This window comes from Rhinopithecus bieti, unplaced genomic scaffold (genome assembly GCF_001698545.2).
Source record: "Rhinopithecus bieti isolate Rb0 unplaced genomic scaffold, ASM169854v2 scaffold_39692, whole genome shotgun sequence".
Lineage (NCBI taxonomy): Eukaryota > Metazoa > Chordata > Mammalia > Primates > Cercopithecidae > Rhinopithecus > Rhinopithecus bieti.
The window spans coordinates 104,153-117,721 of NW_016816222.1; the positions used below are offsets into that span (position 1 = coordinate 104,153).

The 13,569-nt window shown below is 45.6% G+C and overlaps 1 protein-coding gene across 1 annotated transcript; it reads left to right on the forward strand.

The window, feature by feature from the left end:
* The first annotated feature begins 3,546 nt into the window (after positions 1–3,546).
* Positions 3,547–8,149, forward strand: MAGEB2 (MAGE family member B2). The gene is made up of 2 exons (XM_017854675.1): positions 3,547–3,618; positions 6,629–8,149. The coding sequence occupies exon 2, from the start codon at positions 6,643–6,645 to the stop codon at positions 7,597–7,599; it is 957 nt and encodes a 318-aa protein (XP_017710164.1). The 5' UTR covers positions 3,547–3,618; positions 6,629–6,642; the 3' UTR covers positions 7,600–8,149.
* Positions 8,150–13,569: the final 5,420 nt, after the last annotated feature.

Here is a 13,569-nt window from a genome sequence, read left to right on the forward strand (position 1 = left end):
AAGGTTAAAAAAGATGGAGGCAGGTCAGAAAGGGGGAAGGGTTCCAGATGAGAGTGTGTAGCGTAAATGCTCTGAGAAAAAGAAAGTTAGGGCCTTAGGAAACTGCAGGTCCCTCGCTGGGAGGTAATTTTAAGTGAGGCTGCACACTGGGCTGGAGGAGGCTGTGGGAGTGGTGAGCGGGGCAAGACCCTCAGATGGTAAGCTTCAGAATTGAGAGACTAAGCCTGTAATGGAAAAGTGCTCTTAACTTTGGTATTTGGAGAAAACTGGAGAGAAGCTCCACTAGGGGCAGCATTGGAAAGTGTCCCATGCTCTTGTCCCAGTGCAGATGAACACAGTGAAGAAACTAGCTGCTTAAATACATTGTATCCAGTGAGCTTCTGAGAAATAAGGATGATACTCCCTTAAGATGAAATGATAAGAGGCCGCTGGGTATTCTGCACTGGGCTGGGAGAGTTAGAGTCAATTTCATTAAAAGGAGCATTCAAATTAGGCTATCATGTACATAATTTGGCAAGTTCTAAGCAAGTTCTAGGTTTTTGGTGCTTGTTAAATTTATGAAAATAAAGGTGATTTAGATGGAAGTGACACTGGGAGGGAAGGAAGTTGTTAGTCCTTGACACAAATGTTAGATGTGTTGTGTTGCACCTAACTGGAGAAGTCTACCTCACGTTGAATAATTTATCATTTAATGGGGAAATATTACTCGATTTTTCTTGCTAATCTGCATTTTGGCTCATTGGGTTTTCTTTCTTCTAGAATGCTGCATATTCTCTGACATCTATTGGATTAAGAAAATCAATCACAGTGGGATGGGTGGTATCATCAGAGTTCACGTTAATCATAGGTAATAGCTGCCATGCTGAAATCTCAATACGGGCCAAGTATTGTGTCAGGTGCTTTACATACATTAACCACATTTCACCAATTCCACAAGGAAGGGCTTATCAAACTTATTTCACAGATGCAGAGCCCGAGGCTCACAGAGTTTAGTAACGTGCCTGAGTTCACATAACTGGTAAGTGGCAGGGTTGAAACCAGAACCCCAGTCTGGATTAATCTAGATCCCACACTGTTCCAATCTTCCCACTCTGAGGCTAACCTTGTGTTACTTCATTCATTTTTTCTCTCTAGTTTTGAAAAATGTATCTCAGGCAATAAAAAGAAGGACTCTGTGCCCATACTACTGGGTCAAATGTATTCCCAGACCAATATGAATGCCAAAATAAATGAGAGGCATAAATAAAGAAAAGAAAAATAGTACCTGGTGTCAATACGTTCATCTACACATGCACTATCAGGTAATCTCAAAAGATCAAAAGCTCCCAAAATCATCCTGGACAGTCTCTTCCCTGTAGAAAATAAATCTGTCAGAACAGAATTTACACAAGAATCGAAGTATAGCAAGATGGAAAAGATCAGCATGTTTTTTCTCTGACAGCCCACTACCTGTCCTGGGGCTTCTGCCTTGTGCTTCAGCTTTCCCATCTCACATCACTCCTGGAACACGGCTCCTTCTCTGCAAGGTTTGCAGAAGAAAAACTGGCCATGTTTGCAGGGATGTGACATTTCCCAGAAAGCCTTTAATCAAAGATGATCCCCAGTTCAGAGGACATGGGAAACCAATATCCCAGAATATACGAGGTTATGCATAGACTGGCTCTCATCTGCTCTCAGACCTACAGAGCTCCAGACAGAACTGTCAGGCTGAGCATCCACTCATTTAATCTTCAGACCTCTCATGGACGTGGCCTAAGAAGGTCAACTTCATGTCAGTTGATGGAGTTCAGCCTCTGATAGACATGAACGTGAGGACCCTGAATGAAGATGATGGAAGGACCCAGCCAGAACTGTGGGGTCCCACAAAGTCCAGCTCAGGCTGTCAACCCTTCAAAGTCCAGAACAGCCCTGGCTAAATATAGCTCACCACAACTTCCAGTTCAGAGGTGTGCAGAGGGTGAGTACCTTGATCTCATGGGAACAGCCTCAGGTCAGTGGAGGATGGAGTGCCCCAAGACTGGTCAGGTGTCATGGTGAGGAACCTGAAGGGGAATAAGAGAACTGTTATAGGACCAACAGGTTTGTGTGTCGGCTGCAAAGTAACAGACACACTATAATAAAATGGTAAAGTTTGCAGCAAAGAGTTTAATGATTGCAGGGTGCCAAGTGAGGAGATGAGAAGAGACTCTCAAATTCATCTCTCCAAGGAGTTCTGGGCTGGGATTTGCAAGGAAATCATGGGGGGTGAGGGGCTGGAGAACTGAGGTTGTTGATTCGTTGGGATAAAGGGGATGAAATCATCAGTATGGTGGAAACTGCGTTCTTTTTTTTTTTTTTTTTTTCTGACGTCAGTTCCTGTGGGGTCCTTTGGTACCAGCTGATGGTCTAGTAGGGTCCTTTATAGAGCATATCGTGGCAATTAGTGGGGTTCTTCGGAACCAGGCTGAGTCCTTATAATCATACTCAATGCGCGGATCGAAGGAATATCAAAGAAAAAAAAAGTTTCATTACGTTCAAATTGTTATCTATAGAGGAATTAAGGGGAACTATAATCTAGTAACAGGATCTACATGATTCTGGGATAATAGGCACCAAACAACTATGAGGAAGCAGGTCAGAGAGCAAGCTGACTTCATGATTAATGCTGAATGTTCTGCAAGCTTGGTTTACCTTCATTTATCTCCCTTCCCTCTTCCCTGATTAATTTTATACAGTTCATAGGGGCAGTTTCAAAACCACCCACCCCAGAACAGAGGAGCCCACAAATTCCACCAATGCTGTCACTCTTGAGATGCCCAGAAGAGAATTATGAGGTGAAGAAACCCCATCAATATGCCTGGTGTGTTTCACAGAGGTGAAGTCCTTGGACTAGTGGAAATGGCCCTAGTTCAAAGAGACAAAACCCAGGCCCTAACAGGAGTCAAGGCGAGGATCCTAAGTGTTATGAGGGTACTCTCTGCCCCGCAACACCAGCAGAGGGGGCCAAACGGAGCCCCTCGCCATTATTAGCACCGAGAGGCCCCAAAATAACTATCTCTGAGTCCCCTTAATTCCACCTGTATAGTCTCGGGGAAGGAAGGGCCTTTGTCTAAAGAGGGTGACCCCAGTTGTGCAGAGAGAGAGTCTTGGCTTTCACGGGAATCAAGGTGAGGACTCTGAGTGCAGGTGAGAAGACCTCTCCCCAAAAGAGGCACATTCACAGAGCCCTGCTGCTGCTGTCAGGCCTGTGAGGCCCAGGCAGGCGTGGCCTGTGGCACGCTCTGATTTTCACGGTGGGGACTGAGGGAGGGTGGGGGTATTGTTTGGAGGCTGGCGGATTTGGGTCAGCAGGCAGATTTGTCCCAGGCTGCTAGATACTGAAGTGAGGACCCCTAGTGGAGACGTAGGGACCAGCGACGCTAGAACAGTGACGTCCAGCGGCGTCCTACCCCAGCCGTCAGTCCTCCGAGGCCACGGGCTGCCGGATGTGACACATCCTTACTTCCGCTTTGAAGACAACGACCCGAGCGGATGTGGCTCATTCTGACTTCCGCTTTGGAGGCGAGGACCGCAGCAAGTATAAGGGGTGTGGCGTCTGGTCAGCCGAGGGTGAATTCTCAGGACTGGTCGGGAGTCAAGGTGAGGACCCTGAGTGTAAATTGAAGAGACCGCCCCCACCCGTAACAAAGAGGGCCCCACTAAGTCCCGCTTCTGCATTTGGTCCTGAGAGGCTGCGGTAAAGCGGTCCGGCAGTATTCCACCTGGAAAGTTGCAGGGCAGGGGAAGGGTGGGGGGAGGGGCAGTCGCGAGGGAAGGAGGCTTGGACATAGGCGATAGGCCTCATTCTGCACTTAGGGTGGGTGTAGGCGCTAACTGAAATCAATTTGAGGGCCGTAAATGTGGACTGAAGAGAATATCTCCTACCCTTAACAGGGGTGGCCTCACTAAGTCTCGTCCCTGCAGACGGCTCTGGGAGGCCCCAGCAAAGCTGTGCCTGGAAAGTCTCAGGGAGGGGAGGGCCTTGAACCTAGGAAGCAGCCCTGCCTCTGCTCATATGGCATCAACCTAAAACCTAACTGGGGTTAAGGTGGGGACTCTGAGTACCAATGAGTGGACCTCTACCCAAAAGAGGAGTCATGCTGAGCAGTTCCCAGGCCGAGGTGCACTGGGATTTAGGTGGTCCCAGGCTGAGATGACAAATGCGGTGCAACCTGACTTCCTCTCCAGGGACTAAAGAAGTTGAGGGCTACACCCAAGACCCACATCTGCTGCCAGCAATAGGAGGGTCAGGGCAAAGCTGGCAAGCTGAGATGCCCTCTCGTTTCCTCTGGAGGTGGTCTCAGGGAGGGGAGAACCTTGGTGTAATGGGGTAGGTCTAATACAACAGAGAGACCCAGTCTCTAACAGGAAGCAAAGATGTGACAGTGAGTGATGAGGAGGGGACTCCAACCAGAAAGAAGTGCCACATAGAGCCCACCCTTGTTGTCAGACCAGGGAGACCTGAGCATGTTGGCATGTTGAGTTGCACTCACTCTTCCCAGGATATCTCAGAGAAGTGAAGGACCCTGTTAAAAAGGGCAGCCTGAGGTCAGCAGAGGGAGGGTTTCCAGGTTGTGCCAGATGTCATGGTAAGAACTCCGAGGACTGCAGGGAGCTCCCACACCATATTAGTGGGAGCCACACAATCCTCAGTACTGTCAGCTCTGAGAGACCCCAGGCAGAAATGTCAAGCAGAGGTGCCCATCAGTTCCCATTCAAGGGTAACAGAGAAATGAGAGTTTTGATCTGAGGGTGGTGATCACTTGTCAACAGAAGTAATGTATTAATTGGTCCATTCTGGCATTGCTATAAATACCCAAGACTGAGTAATTTATAAATAAAAGAAGTTTAATTGGCTCACAGTTCTGCAGGCTGTACAGGAAGCATGATGCTAGCATCTGCTCAGCTTCTGGGAGCAGGGCTCAGAAAATTTACAGTCATGGCAGAAGGTGAAGGGGGATCAGACATGTCACATGGCCAGAGCAGGATCAAGAGGCCAGGGGAGGTGCTGCACACTGTTTTTTTTTTTTTTTTTTTTTTTTTTTTTTTTTTTTTTTTTTTTGTTTTGTTTTTTTGTTTTTTTGAGGCAAAGTCTCGCTCAGTTTCCTGGTTGGAGTGCAATGGTGAGATCTCGGCTCACTGCAACCTCCACCTCCCAGGTTCAAGCAATTCTCCTGCCTCAGTCTCCCGAGTAGCTGGGACTACAGGCGCCCACCTCCACATCTGGCTAATTTTTATTTGTGTGTGTGTGTGTGTGTGTGTGTGTGTGTATTTTTAGTAGAGACGGGGTTTCACTGTGTTGGCCAGGATGGTCTCGATCTCTTGACCTTGTGATCTGCCCACCTCAGCCTCCCAAAGTGCTGGGATTACAGGCATGAGCCACCGCACCCAGCCTGGGGAGGTGCTACACACTTTTAAATGACCAGATCTCATGAGAACTCACCATCTCACCATTAAGGGGAATGGTGCTAAACCATTCGTGAGAAATCTGCCCTCATGATCCAGTCACCTCCCACCAGGCTCCACCTCCAACATTAAGGATTACAATTAGACATGAGATTTGGTGAGGATACAGATCCAAACCATATCAGGGAAGAATATTAGACCCTCTCATGAGTCAAATTTAGAGGCTGAGTTGGGACTGTATGCAGGACCATCTATCACAGGGCAGTTATCTGCCTGCCACAGCTTTTACTTTTGGGAAGACCACATTTGGTCAGATAAGGCCACCCTCACTTCCTCCTATGGATTCTCAGGGAGGTTGGCTCTTACTATGACGACATAGGTCTCAGTTCAATAAAAAGGAGAGCTCCTCTATCAGGAGTCAAATTGAGGAATCTGAGTGAGAATTCAAGGGACCATTGAATCCTTAACAGTGGAGACATCAAAGAATCCAGTTCAACCCTTTATTTTCAGCCCTAGAAGGCTCAGAAAAGGGTTATCAGGTCTAGTGTCCCCCTCTCTTTTTTATATAAGATCTAAGAGAGGTGAGATTCTTAGTCTGAAGCTGTAGCCACCAGTCAGCAGAAGGGGGCTGGTGCCAAGCCCTACATGAAGCCAAGGTGGGGACCTTGAATGAGAGCTGAAGACTCTAATATTAGATTCCAAGACATCAAGACCTCACTGAACGCTTAGCACTGGGTGTCACTTGTCAGGGTGGTGGATTGAGGCACCCCTTCAATTCCTTCTCATGAATCCAGGGAGCTTTGAGCTGTCAAATTCACAATGGCGGAAGGGAGTGGCTCATACCCTGCCAAGACTTCATAAGATAATCCTAAAAGTGAACTGATAAAATCTCAAATACCAGAAGACAGGAGGCCCCGCTGCCAGTACCTCCTGTCGCCATAGTAAGCCCAAGGCAAGGCTGACAGAATGCAGTCTGAAACTCACTATAGAGGTTCTATGGTTCTTCTCTGGTGTCTTAGGGGAAAGGCTGACCAGGACAACAGGAGCGTTGTGGCTTTCTAGAACAGTGCCTTCAGGGAAACTTGCAAAGGCAGGCTTCCTTCAATAAAGCCAAGATGGGGTCTTCCAGCTAAAGGTGCTCACAGATTTCTTTCTCCCATCTCCAGGTATACTAACTACCTCTTCTCCTGCTCACATTTCTTAGTGTACCCAGCCATCATGCCTCGTGGTCAGAAGAGTAAGCTCCGTGCCCGTGAGAAACGCCGCAAGGCCCGAGAGGAGACCCAGGGTCTCAATGCTCCTCAGGTCACTGAAGCAGAGGAAGAAGAGGCCCCCTGCTGTTCCTCTTCTGTTTCTGGGGGTGCTGCTTCAAGCTCTCCTGTTGCTGGCATTCCCCAGAAACCTCAGAGAGCCCCAACCACTGCCGCTGCTGCTGCTGCAGGTGTTTCATCCACAAAATCTAAAAAAGGTGCCAAGAGCCAAGGTGAGAAAAATGCAAGTTCCTCCCAGGCCTCAACATCTACTGAGAGCTCAAGCGAAGATCCTCTAAGCAGGAAGGCAGGGATGTTGGTGCAGTTCCTGTTGTACAAGTGTAAAATAAAAGAGTCCGTTACAAAGGGAGAAATGCTGAAGATTGTTGGCAAAAGGTTCAGGGAGCACTTCCCTGACATCCTCAAGAAAGCCTCTGAGCGCCTGAATCTTGTCTTTGGCCTTGAGCTGAATAAAGTCAAACCCAACGGCCACACTTACACCTTCAACAACAAGGTAGACCTCACCGATGAAGAATGCCTGCTCGGTACCTGGGACTTTCCCAGGAATGGGCTTCTGATGCCTCTCCTGGGTGTGATCTTCTTAAATGGCAACTCTGCCACTGAGGAAGAGGTCTGGGAATTCCTGAATATGTTGGGAGTCTATGATGGAGAGGAGCACTTAGTCTTTGGGGAACCCCGGAAGCTCATCACCCAAGATCTGGTGGAGGAAAAATATCTGGAGTACAAGCAGGTGCCCAACAGTGATCCTCCACGCTATCAATTCCTGTGGGGTCCAAGAGCCTATGCCGAAACCAGCAAGATGAAAGTCCTGGAGTTTTTGGCCAAGGTGAATGGTACCACCCCCTGTGCCTTCCCAGCCCATTATGAAGAGGCTTTGAGAGATGAAGGGAAAGCCGGAGTCTGAGCCAGAGTTGTAGCCAGGCCTTGCACTACTGCCATGGCCAATTAATCTCCCAAAGCCAAGTTTACCTGCTGTTCTCACCCCCAGTTGAGGTCTTAGGCAGATTCTTTACTTTGTAATTTAAAAGGCCTGTTAACTTTTGTTCTTGTTATGCATGAATAACTTGTTGACTTTTTTCTCTTTTCAACTAGTGTTTCTTTCAACAGGTTTATTTAGATTTCAGAATGTAAATTTACAAATGATATGGATCACCCTGTTATTGCTGTTTTCAGGGATAGTAGAAAGTGTTCGGTGATTTTGAGTGAAAACAAACTGTTATAGAAATCCTATAATTCACCTTTGTAATCCAGGACAAGAAAATGTGGCATTGGAATAGAAATATCTTTGGTAATGTGAAAGACCTCTTAGTGAAGTATTTGGGATCGGAAGCCTGAGGGGTAAAAATGTTCAATTCTTGGTTTACTCCATTTAATCTTTCTTTTCATAAAGATACATACCTGGATTTGTTTATGTTATTCAAGAGTGTATGAGAAATTAAATCATAGTTAGTTAATCTTCTTGTTTATGACTCTTACTTTAAATATTAATTGAGCATCTGCTCTGTGGGAGTCTTCCTGCTTGTACTGGGAATGTTTAATCAAAGAAGACCAAGCTTGTGCTCATGCAATTGTAGAGTCTAGGAGAAGCTGTCATCATGGAAGAAGGTGAGATACTTCAAAAAAGGAAAAAGAGGTGATGAAAGGAATAGTTTTCATTGCTAAGCAGCATTTTGACTGAATGTGGTTTTTCAGTCTTAAAATGTTGTGCATTCTCTGAGATATAATGGATTTTTTTTTTTTTAATCTCAGCTGGAAGGTTGGTAATGTCTCTGATGAAAATCATCATTGTAATAATTGCCACTTCCTGATGTCTCAATTGACGAGACAGACACATTTGCATGCATTACATATATTCCACCAGTACTACGAGATGGGGCTTATCAAACCCACTTTACAGTAAAGAGTCTGAGGCTCACTGAGTTTGGTAATTTGCTAAAGTTTACGGGGCCAGTAGTGAAAGGGTTGGGATAAGCCCCCTGATCTGAATTACCCTAGAGCCTACACTGCTCCACCCCTCTCAGCCTGAGGCAAACCTTGAAAAAATATTTTGGTTTTCTTCTTCTTACTGCAGAACGTGTTTCAGGTGATAAAAGAATAACCTTGTACCCAAACTAGTAGATTGGAATACATAACCACAGCAACAATAATACCAAAAAAACCTGAGAGGTATAAATAAGTGAAAGACAATATTCAGTGACAGTATGATTATCTACATTTGCAATGTTAGATAACCTCAAAAGATCAGGGGCTCCCCAAATCATCCTGAACAATGTCTTCCCTGTAGAAAATAAATCTATCAGAACAGAAATTACATGAACGTGTAAGACTAGCTGATAAAGAGAAGAAATAGATCAATGTGTCTTATCTGTGGCTGCCCATCTCCAGTCTTAGGCCCCCTGCTTCATGCTACAACTTTGTGGTATCACACCACTCCTAGGACAGGGACCCATTCTCTGCAATGTTTACAGAGAGGAAATTGTTCTAGAATTTGCAGAGATGTGGCATTTTGCAGGAAGCGTTTAATCCAAGAGACAGAGCCAAGATGAGGGCTGGGGAGACCAGCATCCCAGAATATCAGGCAGGGGGTTAACATAGACCATTCCCTTCTGCTCTCAGGCACAGTCCTAGGCTGAGCTGTCAGTCTGAGCATCCCCTCACATATTCTTCAGGCATCTGAGAGACATAAGAGCCCTAAGGGCAGCATCCTCAAGTCAATAGAGAAAGGAATCCCAGCCTCTTACAGGAATGAACGTAATAAACCTAAATGAGGATGATGGAAGGACCCAGCCAGAACAGTTGGGGGCCTGTAAAGTCACATTCCAATTGTCAGTCTTGTGAAGTCCAGAACCGTCCTGGTGGACACTGACTTTCAATTCAGGTCCCAGCAAGGTGAGGACTTTGGTCTGAAGGCTATGGCCTCAGGTCAGTAAGGAGTGGAGTCCCAGGAAGGGGGCAGAGTCAAGGTGAAGGCCTGGCATGTGGATATAGGGACCACTCAACCCATAACTGGCAGGCCTGCCTCTAGTCATGCCTTTGCTATTAGCCCTAGGAGGCCCAGGGGGGGAGCTGGCAGGCCCAGGTGCCCCTGTCTTTTTCTTGGAGAATCTCAAGGAGATGAGACTTGATTTACAGGCTGGCCTCCCAGTTAAGCAAAGGGTGGAATCCCAGGCCATGATAGGTGTTAAGGTAAAAATCTCATATGCGGAAAGAGGGAAACAACTGCTAGAGAGGTGAACAGAGAACAAGGATGTCCTTAGAAAGTTATGCCCAGCCGGATGCAGTGGCTCATGCCTGTAATCCCAGCACTTTGGGAGTCCGAGGTGGGTGGATCATTTGAGGTCAGGAGTTCAAGACCAGCATGGCGAAAACCCGTCTCTACTTAAAAAATACAAAAATTACCTGGGCATGATGGTGGGCGCCTGTAATCCCAGCTACTTGGGAGGCTGAGGCAGGGAGAATTGCTTGAACCTGGGAGGCTAAGCTTGCAGTGAGCAGAGATCGCGCCACTGCACTCCAGCCTGGGCAACAGAGCGAGACTTCATCAGAAAGAACAGAAAAGAAAGTTATGCCCTGGGAGGCCATAAGCATAGCTTTCAAGCTGAGGTTACACCACATTTGCTGAGGGCCGGGGAGTGGTCTCAGGGACATGAAGTCCTTGGACTAATCGGGGAGGCCCCATTCAGTAGAGGGAGGAGATTGGCTCCTTAACAGGATTCAACATGATGACACTGAGTGACAATGAAGGGACCCCTCCCAGAAAGAAGAGGGTCACATAGAACCTTGTCCCTATTGTCAGACCTGAGACCTGGACATGATGACATGATGCATCATACTCTCTTCTTCCCAGGTAATCTCGTGGAGATGAAAAATATTAACAAAGTGGGCAGCCTCAGGTCAGTAGAGAGATTTCTAGGTTGTTGCAGAAGTAAATGTGAGGACCCTGAAGACTGAGGTGAACACCTACCCCATAACAGTGAGGGTAACACAGATTCCTTCCACTACTGTTAGTCTAGGCAGAACATGAGCAGTTATGGCAACATGAAGCAAATTTTACTTCTTCTTAGGGTGTATCAGGGAATTGGTCTTCAATTCCTTTCATATGGGGAGATAGGCCTCAAGTCAAGACAGGAAGGATTTGCACAGGATGTGACAGGAATAAGGATGAGGAAACTGAAGAGTAAGGGACCACAGATCCCACATCAGTAGGAGCCACACAAAATCCTTGTCAGCCCTCAGAGACCCCAAGCAGAAATGTCAGCTGGAATTTCCCACCAGGTCCTACTCAAGGGTAACAAGGGAAGTGAGGGTCTTGATCTTAGGGTGGCAGTCTCACATCAACAGAAAAAGAAACCTTCGGCCTGTCCAGAAGTTAAAAATGTAAGACCCTGAGTTAGGACCCTGCATGGGACTACCCATGATAGGGTCTTGAACTGCCTGCCACAGGTTTCATTCTTGTGACACCATTGGCAAGTATGTAGCCAGATGAGGCCATCCTTGCTTCCTCTTGTTGGGTCTTAGGAAAGTGTGGGCCTCACTATGAGGAGATGTCATCAGGTCAAGAAGGAGGGGATCCCCAGGCCCTGCCAGGAGTAAAATCAGGGAATCTGAGTGGAGACTGAGGGGACACCATAGCCTTGAATAGAGGGGACAACAAAGTGTCTACCCTTTGATATCAGCCTTAGAAGACTCAGAGCAGGAATGTTAGGGGAGGCACCTCATCACTTCTTTATATAAGGTCTAGGGGAGGGGAAATCTTTGGTCTGAAAGTTCAGCTACCAGTCAGCAGAAGAGATCCAATACATGCCAGTCTGTGTGCCAAGTGCTTTCCATTCATTACCCACATCCTGCCAGTTCTACCAGACAGGGCTTACCAAACCCATTTCATAGATGCAGAACCTGAGGCTCATAGAATTTAGTAACGTGCCCAAGTTCACACTGCTAGTAATGACAGGGCTGGGACGAGAACCCTGGTCTGAGTTAGTCGAAAGCCCACACTGTGCCACTCCTCTCAGACTAAGGATGACCTTGTTCCTTAATTAACTTTTCCTCTCATTACTGCAAAATGTACCAGAGGCAATAAAAAGAAAGACTGTGGCCAAACTATTGGACTGTAATGTATAGCCAGAACAATAAAAATATCAAAATAAATGGAAGGTTTGAGTAAGGAAAAAAAAAAATATTTTGATGACACAATTTGTGTCATATGTGATGTTCAATAAATTTAAAAAATGAGGGCATACAAAAAAAATCATCTGACTCAGCCACTTCCTTATAAAAAGTAAATATATCACAACAGAAGTTACATGAGACCCTAAATCTGGCTGGGCAAGAATGGGAGATCAACAATTGCTTTTTCTCTTATAACCTACCACCTGTCCTGGGCCCCCTGCCTTGTGCTGTAGATTTCCCATATTGCATCACTCCTGGGGCAGGGGCCTGTTCTCTGAAAGGTTTGCAGAGAGGACACTGTTCAAGAGTTTGCAGAGATGTGGCGTTTCCCAAGAAGGCTTTAATCCCGCTGGCAAGAGCCTGTATGAGGACATACATAAATCAGGACTGGAAAAACAAACACTGCAGAATATTGGTTATTACAAAAAGACTAGTCCCTGCCTGCTTTCAGACCTAGAGGGTCGCAGGCAGAACTGTCAGGATGAGCATCCTCTCATTTATTTTTCACAGTTGTCAGGAACTTGAGAGCTTTGGCCTAAGGAGGGCAAGCTTAGGTCAGGAGAGAGATAAGGCCCAAGATCTGTTAGATACAAATGCCAGATCCCTTAAAAGTAATTAAGAAAGCACCCACCCAGAACACTGGGGTCCTGAAGAGTTCAGGCTCTGCTGTTGACCCTTGGAGGTCCTGAATTCCACGGCTGGATGAAATACAGAGAGGCCTTGAAAGATGAAGCAGAGAGAGCCTGAGCCAGCGCTGCAGCCAGGGCTGTGCTACTGCCATGGCCAGGGCACATACCAGAGCCACGTCCCGCTGCTCCTCCTACATCTAGTGAGATCTGAGACAGATTCTTCACTTTGTAGCTGAAAAGAGAAGGCAACATTCTAAGTAGTGGAGAGCCAATTTCGACCTAGGGCAAACATATTGTATGTCTTATTTTTGTTTTCGCTCTACTTGAATAATTGGAAGATGTATCTTTTTTATTTTGGGCACTTTTAAAATGTATTCATTTTAATAGAAGATTTATTCAGCTTCAGTATCTGTGTTTATGAATAACATGGATAACATATTTATTTCTGTTTTCCATATATAAATGCAAAAGTGCTGGAATTTTTTATCAACAAATTGAAAGTCCTTAGGTCTCTCTTTGTGGTCCAGAACAAGATAACATAGCATATGAATAAGGACTTTTCTATTGTATAAATTTAAGTTGTACAGCAGGATGTTTTGATATACATATATTGCCATGCACCATATGATGATATTTCAATCAGGACCACATATACAATGGTGGTCTCATAAGATTATAATGGAGCTAAAAAACTGCATTATTTACATGTGTGTGGTGATGCTGGTGAAAACAAACCTACTGCACTACCAGGCCTATAAAAGTATAGCACATACAATTATGTGCAGCACATAGCACTTGATACTGATAATAAACAACAATGTTACTGGTTTATATCTTTATTATACTATACTTTTTTAAAATTAGGTTGGTGGAAAAGTAATTACATTTTTTGACATTAAAAGTAATAAGAATTGAGACAGGTTGTAGTAGTAATAATATTCTGGTAATATTAAATAAGTAGTAATATTAATTAATAGGTAATAGTATTAAAATATTAATATTAATTAATAAGTAGTAATATTAAAAGTAGTAATAATTGAGACGGAGTCTTGCTCTGTCGTTCAGGCTGGAGTGCA